This window comes from Peromyscus maniculatus, chromosome X (assembly GCF_049852395.1).
Source record: "Peromyscus maniculatus bairdii isolate BWxNUB_F1_BW_parent chromosome X, HU_Pman_BW_mat_3.1, whole genome shotgun sequence".
In the NCBI taxonomy this organism is placed as follows: domain Eukaryota; kingdom Metazoa; phylum Chordata; class Mammalia; order Rodentia; family Cricetidae; genus Peromyscus; species Peromyscus maniculatus.
In genome coordinates, this window is record NC_134875.1 from 37935535 (window position 1) to 37945024 (window position 9490).

At 46.2% G+C, this 9490-nt stretch overlaps 1 protein-coding gene across 3 annotated transcripts in view; it reads left to right on the forward strand.

The window, feature by feature from the left end:
* LOC143270773 (uncharacterized) overlaps positions 1-4909 on the forward strand; it is a 151662-nt gene extending 146753 nt beyond the window's left edge. The window contains exons 1-4 of one of the 3 annotated variants that reach the window (XM_076561864.1): positions 2026-2205; positions 2378-2807; positions 3425-3470; positions 4665-4909. In XM_076561864.1, coding sequence (XP_076417979.1) covers positions 2163-2205; positions 2378-2807; positions 3425-3470; positions 4665-4760 — 615 coding nt within the window. In that variant the 5' untranslated portion in view covers positions 2026-2162 and the 3' untranslated portion in view covers positions 4761-4909. Of the gene's footprint in view, positions 1-2025; positions 2206-2377; positions 2808-3424; positions 3471-4664 lie in introns of those variants that run through there. The other 2 variants (XM_076561866.1, XM_076561865.1) reach the window with 2 other exon arrangements.
* Positions 4910-9490: the final 4581 nt, after the last annotated feature.

Genomic DNA, 9490 nt, shown 5'->3' on the forward strand with positions numbered 1-9490 from the left:
TTTCCTGTCATATCAAGGATATGTAAGATTGTGCTACTAGATAGCAGCTGGCTAGCAGCAGACATCCTAAGGAGTCAGCAGAGAGGAGTCCCTTCCCCAGGTCCAAGACGGGGACAGGAGATTCAAGAGGATCAAGGGTAAAGGCAGAGATGGGTGCTGGTTTCCAGACTCACACAGATAACAGATTGGAGCATTGCTGTTTACCTGTGTTATCTACTCCCATAGTGAGCCCCACAGCTCCTCTGGGTTACACAGCAAGCATCCATCGTTTGGGGTGCTGAGTCACCCATCAGAGAGGGATATCACTCTGCATCAGTCTTTGCTAAGCCCTGAGAGCAAACTGCCAGAAATAAAAGAATACACCCAGTGTCCTGTGAGCTCTGTAGAAAGGGGAGGAAATGAACAGTCTCTGAGGCACCCTGAATGCATGATTGCTTACCTGCTTCAAACCAACCGTGTGAACAGCATCTTGGGAAATTTATCTCAGAATCTGGGGTTGGTATGAAAACAGGAAGTAGGTCTCTGTCCTTAGTAGGGAAAAGCACTCACGTTCAAATTTCGAAGTTGCTCACATATGTTGCAGGGACGGGAGGGCTAAAAGGAGCGTTGGTTTGAAACAGCCAAGCCAGGAACACTGAAGATGAGACACAAAGAGTTTCTGCGATCAGTAGGACAGTCAAGCTGTCTCACACTGATAAAGACAGGGCTCCCAGCTACTGTGGGCAGTCCAACCAGGCCACCAAGTCCTTCAGGAAAGCACACCTGGCACTATTGTCTCCTTATATAGCCTGGCTTCTACAGCAGCTAATTGTGAGAGGGAGTAAAGTCTGTGTCTAAGAAAGCCTCCCATTTCAGTGTTTCAGGGAAGCCTTTCACAACCACCCAGGAGATAAGAAGAGGAAGGACAGTTGCAGCTGCTTCTTGGTGACTGAGAAGAAAGAGACCTGAGGATAATTAAAAGCACCTGGGACAGCTGAAATGTCAGAGGACACAAGACCACCCAGTGTCTAATGGTGACCAGACAGTCAAGGCCCACAACTCACAAAGCCCTAGTCAGGGATGGACAAAGGGGCCTGTGGTGGAGGGGGGTGGTTGAGCCACCCCTGACTAGGTGGGCAATAGGTAAACAGAGCATGATCATCTCCTTGGTGTGGACTAGACCATGTGCACCGTGGGACCTCCAGTATCTCAGCCTATGCTATCCCAGAGAAATAAACCATCTCCTAACAATTACCTCAGCCATTGTCCAGACTCTGCCATGATCCTATTAAAAACAAAAACCATGAAATGACAGAGCTCAGTGGCTCTTTTAAATTTTGGAAATATCACCTACTCTGGGGAGTCTCTCTAACTTTTCCTCAGTTCTGTCCTTTCCTGCAATGATTCTTTGTAGAGCTGAATCCAGAATTGCTTACTCCTCCTGTCTTTCAACTTCACAGCTGTGAGACAGGTTTGGAGCCAGTACCTAGGGTCGATCTTTCATGTCCTCAGGTATCTGGGTCACCCTAGGACCTTAGTCAAGCACAGCTAGGTAGAGCAAGGTCTCCACCATCAGAATGAGCTTGTGAATACCAGCGGAATTCAGCCCTGTTGGGAGCACAGTCTCTCAGCAGGATCTTGCCCTGGCCTACCCACATATTTGCCATCATACTGGGCTCTTCAAGACAGCACATCCAAGATTTGGGCATTTTGTTTGAAGGACTTTTCCATAATTTAATAAAATGATTTAGCTGGGCTCAAGGGCCTGCTGAGTTTGAGAAGGTCTTTGTGTTACTCCCTGTGACTGAATTTGAACAGTCCATCCTTACCCAAAACTAGATGTGTCAGCTAAGGAGCAACCCAGAGCCACAGGTTCCGCACCCCCACCACACACACTCACTGCATTTTTTAAAGTACTCCCTGCTCTTTCAGCCCTAATGTGCTTCAGGCTAGACACCTCAGAGGACAAGCCCACAGCCACTGAGCCTGTGGAGGCCAGAATGTGATTGGACACATTGTAATTACGTTGAGTGTCCAGAAGACAAGTTTTCTGGGTCAAGAATCAGAGCTGTACCTGTGGCTCCAGACAGTGAGGACGTGGTTATAAAGCTTCGGAACTCGGGTCTGATTGAAAGATTCCCCGCACAGAGACTCGCCAGGGTTGCAGCCAGTGTTTCAACAGGATGCTGAGTCCACGAGGTGATGAGCAACAGGAACAACAGCATGGTCAGTAAAATGGTTCTGATTGGACTTGGGCAAAATCCGGGAAGCAAATCTGTTGGAAAGGCCAGTGGCCATGCACTTCGATTACCCGGCTCTGCCCGTGGCCCCTCTCTAGGCTTTCTAATGATCCATGGCCAAGATGCTCAGATCTTTATCTTTGTGTTTTTATCTCTAGCAGGTGAGAATGCAGTGGTCCTAAAGGCTGGAGAGAAAGGAGGCAAGAGAGGGCTTGTATGGAGCGAGATTGCTCAGGGTCAGCTTGATCAGGGCAAACTTGCTCCAAGCAAGCCTGCTCAAGAAGATCTTGCTCAGTCCGATCTTGCTCAGGAAGCCACAGGAGTGGTAGAGGAGGGAGAAAAGGAAGAAGAAATGGAAGGAGCACATGCTGGCAATGGTAGTTCTGGCCCCATGGACAAGGGGATCCAGGCAGAAGGTGGCCATGGCAGCAGTGTTCAACAGCAACCTCAGCAAGAGGTGGCAATGTCTGAGGGCACCAAGAGTCTCCAGGCTGGGGATTTCCAGAGCCACACCAGATTCACCCAGTCTCAGCTGCAGGACCTGGAGCGTCTTTTCGAAGAGAATCACTTTCCCAACTTTCAAGTAAGGTAAGCAGAACGCCCTGCTAGGCGCCTGGTTTTCAGGCAGTGCATCCAGGCTGTCCTTTGGTACTCCCTGAACCCCTGGTTTTCTCTAGAAACAAAGTAAGCATGTCTGCACCCACCAGCAGAAATTGGATTCTGTAGTAAGGGGATGTGCCCTAGTCCAACTGGAAAGACTGTGTTCTGTTGCCTCTTTAAGTGGCACTTGGGTGGGAAATTGAGACAGTGCTTGTTCTAAATAAGTCTCTGTAAGTATGAGTGAGAAGCCTGAGGTGTGGTTGGGAAAATGCAGGAGGGATTCCAGCTCAGATTAAAATTTGACTAACAGTTTATGTCGTGGAGGATCTCTTAATGAAGCTTTACATGTTAAGTACATGGGCAACATACCTGTGTTTGGGGGGTACACTTAATTTTGATATCTGAAAGAAACATGTTACAAAATAAGTCGCAAAATAGTTGTGAGGAATACTGTATGTGGGGCAGTTGGAGTGTGTGTTTGTGTGTGTGTATGTATGTGTGTGTCTGTGTGTGTGAGCACGCACACATTTAAAAGGAATCAGAATATGTCCTTATATAGTTTGTTTCCACCACAAGGCCTAAATATTGGAATCTTTTCACTTCAGGAAGGCTCTTGCAAGATCTATGGGTGTGACAGAAGAAGATGTGCAGGTCAGTATTTAAAAAAAAATAATGTTTTGGAAGGGCTCCACATCTTGGGATGTTGTTGTCTAGAGGATAATTATAGCAGAAGAGTGGGACCCTGAAGTTGTATCCCAAGGACGCCAGACAAGTCCAAAACCAGGCTAGGCTCAAGATGATGAAAGACCTCCATTTTCTCAGGCAGGAAATGCCAACCTGGACACCTGAAACCTCAGATGCCAAGGTGCTTTGTCTGTCCCTTTGGTGGACATAGTGTGTTCTCCATGACCTTCTGAAGGCTGTGCAGCCCGCATGCCTCACTTAAGTGAAGAGACCATGTTCTTGCCCACTTTCAATTCTTTCACTCTGTGTGTGTCAGAAAACCTTTTCTCAGACTTCTTTTGTTCTAGTCTGCAAATGTCACATGCCTGGCTTAGTTCTCAATCAATACTGGGACCAGGATCCTCAAATGTCCCATAGGCCTTTTACCTGTCTTTTGTTGGTTACGTATGTGAACTGTGCTCACCATTACAATCAGCCCTGGCTTTTCCAGACCACATGCCCACAAGGGAAAAGGCCTATAGACTGTATACTTGGAGGGTAGGGAGGAAGCATAGAGCAGGAAGAAGTGCCCTTTGTCTCATAAAATGTGCATTCTGAATACTCACAAAAAGCTATCACCATGGAGCCTTTCACAGACAACTTTGGGCCTTAAGATAGTTCTCCGGGGTTTTTGATACTTTTCAACACACAGCAGGGACCAGGAACAACCCACTAGCTAGATCTGCATTCTCTTCTGAACAAATGCATTAAAAATATCAATTGATGGAGAGAAGAGGCAATATTCTACGTCTGTCCCATAGCTGAAGGACTGTGTGTGGTGGTACATGTCCTCAGGGGGTTCATGGGGGTGTTTTGAATGTTTCAATGAGAATGAAACCTGTTGATTCCAACATTCTGAACAATCAGTACACACTTGAGGTAAGTCTTCAATCTTTCTTGGGGTTAGATAGATAAACAGTTCCTGGGCAATCAGAAATGTGGTGCTTTTCTAGGGGAGTAGCTCTGTCCTGGAGCACATACCTAGCACACACTGGCCCAGGGATGGAATCCATATATGATCTAAAATGTTAGTAAAATTGAGCCATTATACATGGTTACAGCATGTGTTCTTCAGTGGTGGTACAGTTCAGTGTACTAAACAACCCTTTCTTCTGCTTGAAGGATTGGTTTAGGACCAGGAGAGCCATTTTCAGAAGAAGCAATAGAATGGTGGTGCTGATCAATGCACCACCTGGTCCCCAGAGCAACGATCCTTGAAGATTTTGGAGCAGCGCATGAGTGCCACCTCTGTTGTGAGCCAGATGACCTGGAACCTGGCCTTGCACCCAGTGTCTCGGCCACACATGCTGGCCATGACATCCTTTTCTTCCCTGCAATTATCTCAGCAATAAAGAGGTGGATTATAAGCATGTTGGTTCTATTTTTTTCAGGATACTAAAATATGGGTATAAGTATTTGAACCATTGTAGCGTATTACAGAAATGGCATTTATGGCAGAAGGAGACACTGGCAAACTGTGGTCACTATGCCTTGCTGAGTGAGAAAGATTTCCAGGTGCTATGCTGCTTCATGCTGACTCCACATGGTTCTCTGTGCCCTCATCATGGCCTCGTCAACTCACTCCACCTCTGTGGAACAATTATTTCTAATGTCAGGTGGGGCAAGTCCCCGGTACAGGACACTGTGTTTCTTCTATTCATGGCTCTTCCCACCCACAGTCAGGGTGCCAGTCCCAATAGCCAGAAGAACGAGCATCCACCTCAGAAGCCATTTCCTGAGAGCATAGGGAGCACCAAGGCTGTGCAGCTTTGTGATCTGTGTACAGCATATGTCACATCTGGTGCCCCGAGTACAGTGTGTGTCAGTAACAGTGCCTGGTGTACAGCCTGTGCCAGGTCTAGTGCCCCAGGTACAGCCTGTGCCGGTTCCTGTGCCCCAGGTACAGCCTGTGCCTGTTACTGTGCCCCAGGTACAGCCTGTGCCTGTTACTGTGCCCCAGGTACAGCCTGTGCCATTACAGGACCCCATGTCCAGCCTGTGTCAGTTCTGACACCCAGTGCAGAGTCCATTCCAGTTACCATGCCCAAAATGCAGCCTGTGCCAGCATGGGGGTCCTGCCATTGCCTCTGTGACAGGGCTACAGCTGCAGGAGTTGGAACAAATTTTCCAGAGAAATCATGATCCAGTGCTGAAGAAGGGTAAGCACCTTGTGTGGCTTCAAGTCCTTTCATAGGGAACAAGCTGGTACAGAGAGGCCTCTGGCTCCCTGGCAGCTCTCCTTCTTGTCTTCATTCTCTGAAAAGTTCAGATTACATTTTGAAGTTTTATTTTGTCTTGGAATGAGTGTGGCGGGACAAGAGGAGCTGTGTCTCACATTGGGAGGTCAGAGGACAGCTGAAAGGATTTGGTTCTCTCCTTGCAGGAAGTGGGTCCTGGGCTCAAAATCATCTCAGGTTGGATGGCAGGCATGTCCTTCTGCTGGCCATTTTGTCTGCCTCCATTTTGCCCTGCAGAACTAAAGCCACCCACACATTCCAGCCTGCAAGACCCCTGCCTTGCTGTCCTAGGGTTCCACAGGAGTGTGGGCTCTGTAAACTGGGAGTGGAGCTGTTCTCATGTAGTTTTTAGGTGGAACAAGTAGAAATGTTTTGCTGGAGAAGCTTGAGTTGTGGTTGGGATAATTCAGGGTACCACACTGCCTTTGTTTATAATGTTGATACATTTGTATCCTTCCCCTCCCTCCTCCTCTCCTCTCATGACTCAGTCTGTTCTCATCTACTCTGGACTCCCCAGATGTCCCTGCCTCTGGTTAGGCTCTCCCACGAATCTATTATAGACTTTTCTTCCACCAAACTAGGTGCAAGTCATGTTCCTACTTCTTTATGTCATTTTTACATTCAGTATTTAAATCAATATATATGTACGAGTACATTCAAGTCCCTCAATGCTGGTATCCATTGGATTTTCTATGGAGCAGTCTTGGGGTTATGGCCAATACAGGATTCAAATTAGTGTAACTATGGGTTCCATGATCCTAAAATGTTTGAAATACTGAAAAGTAAGCATGGATTCTATCCATACAGGAGTAATTTGGGTGTGTGGATAGTGGACAGGCAGAACCCAGCACTGATAATGTTGATGTAAGCTTGGTTAAACAGAGACTGAAGGGAATGGGAAAGCATAGAGTCCAAATGCCTGGTCCCTCTGCTGGTTTGAAGCATCTGGTGAGTCCACACAGATAAGGACACCCAGCTTTGTAATTATCTGAAGCACGCTGGTGCATCTGCCTGAAAATCCTGCTGACTTCCCACAGGGTGTATTATTGTAGGGAGGGGGGAAGGGCATGCAATGTTTGGACATTTGTCCAGGGTCTATTCTGCATTGCTGCGGTGGAATCCAGAGCCTCCCACATTCTAGGCAAGCAGTGGACTCTGTCCCAGCCCCTCAGCCTCACACAGCACTAGCATAGGGAGACAGCAGGTTCTTCTGTGCAATCTAAATTATAGAGAGCAGCTAATGTCTCAGGATGGCTTTTCTGATTATATCCTGATTACCCTACTGAACAAACCCCTCTTCCCTCTCAATGCAGAGATGGTTCAGGAAGAGGAGAGAACAGATCTGGTGAGGGAAGAATCTGCCAGGACTTAGCATTGCTCCTCCTGGGACACACTACACCTTAATCTAAAGATTCTGCCGGAGCCCCAGAGTGCCCGCCTTGACCAGGATCCACTTGCAGATGCATTTTTGTCTTCCACCCACATGTTGTTACATCTTTCTTCCCTAAGAACCTGTATTTGAAATAAATAGTCTTTCTTCATGTGTCTTCTGCATTAGTATGGTATGTATGACAGTTATCAAGGAAATGCCATTTAAAGAAAATGACAAGGTCTCCTTCTGTGGGGGACATCACTGAGTGAGCATCAGTAGACATTTATGTCAAGGGAGTTTGTCAAGGGGTGTTTACATTTACCCATGACTTCTCCTGTCCTCCATTATAGTTTTTTCATCCTCACCCTGACCATGTTGTACCACAAGAGGGACATTGAAAATCTCTAGGGAGGTGGTGTTTATCCAGACAGAGCTGGTTCTGGCCATACCTGGGATTTCATACCAACCACAGAATCTGAGAGAACCATTTTTGTCTGTTTCTCCTTATATTGTTTTGGTTTTTCTTTTCTTTTTCCAATGGACAAAGTGTCTGTTGTGGTGACAAGTTTTTTGTCAAGTAGCCAGAAGCTAGACGCATCTAGAAAGAGGGATTCTCCATTGGAAATAGGCTCCATTCAGTAAGCAATTCTGAGGAGCATTTTCTGGATTAATGATTGACATGGAAGGGTCCCTCCCACTGTGGGTGGAGCCACCCCAGTTCAGGACATCCTGGAGTGTATTGGAAAGCAGGCTAAAGAAGCCAAGAGGAGCAAGCCATTAAGCAACATCTCTACACAGCTTCTGCCTCAGTTCCTGCCTCCAGTTCCTACCCTGACTTCTCTCCGTGATAGACTGTAAGCTCTGAGAGGAAATAAACCCTTTCCTCCACGGTTTGCTTTAGTTCCTATGTTTTATTACAGAAGCAGAAAGCCAACTAAAGCCAACTAAATAAAAGAAATGGACTGATAGAATCTCTCCTCCCTCAATTTCTCCCAAGTCCCCTCCTTCCAACTCCTTCCATGCCTTCCCCCACTACTCTCACATTAATTGCCTCTTTTCACTTACTCTTCTACGTATAGACATATATGTATGAACAACTGTGTGAATACGGCCTGCTAAGTCGGCTTTAGTTGTTTGTGTGTATATGATTTCAGGGTTGCTCCTTTGCCTTGACTAACCACTTAGAGGGCTCATCCCTGGGAGAGGTCAATTCCCCCTCTTTCTGTAGTCACTACTTGCCCACAGTTCTCTTCTAGGAACAAAATAAAGCTCAGACTGAAAATCCCAGTACATAGTGTCTCTCCTTCCATGGACACTTTACCATCTCTCCATTATCTTGTCTGGTGATATGGGCAAATGTTCAGATCTCATTTATGCAGCCAGTTCTGTGAGTGACTGTTTCACAGCAGACATCCTGGTATTGAGGCTATTAAAATCTTTCAGCCCCTCTCTTCCCCTGCGTTTCCTGAATCATAGATGCAGGAACTGTGATGTAGATGTAGGCACTGGGGCTGTGCTCCCCATGAGCCAATGTTCTCTGCATCCTGCCCAGTTGTGGCTTCTCTGATGGTCTCCCTTTGCTGTAGACAGAGGGTTCTCTGATTAGGGGTGGTAGTCACACTTATATAAGGATAAGATTAATAATGCGGTTTGAATTATTCCAGTCTATCATCGTGGCAATTGTAAATTCTCTTCTAAGATACATAACCTCACTAGCCAGCCCTGGGATGTTGTCCAGGTTTCTAGGATGAGAGATGATTTCCCTCCTGTGGAGTGGGTCTTAAAAGTCCAAATAGACACCTGTTGGTTACCACCAACCTGGGAGTGTCTCTTCTGAAACCTCTCTGGATATTTGGTCGTTGTTGTACTAACTGGGAGCTGTTGTTGTGTATTACTGGCACTGGAGGGGAGGGCAGGAAATCCACATGAATGAACCAGCTCACTATTAATAAAAAGTGTGTTATATCATGCTGCTTCCATTCTAAAGTGGCAGAGAAAATACAAACTTAAATCAGCAATAAATAGTTAAGGATCAAAAGCAAAGAACAAGAAGGAAAAGACATGCAGAATAAAGTTAATCACAAACTGCTTTCTCTGAAAATGTAAACATGGTTGAGAAATTAAACACAGTTAAGTTGCTGGAACAATCAAAACAAGACAAAGAAGGCATCAGTGGGAATCCAAGACACTCAACACCCTGAGAGATCCATGACAAGAGCATAGAAGGAGAAGAATCAAGTTAAAGGTGCAAAATATGTTTTTTAAAAAACTCATAACAGAAAACTTCTCAGAGCTGGAAAAAGAGAGGTCAATCCAGATGTGAAGTGCTTAGAACACCA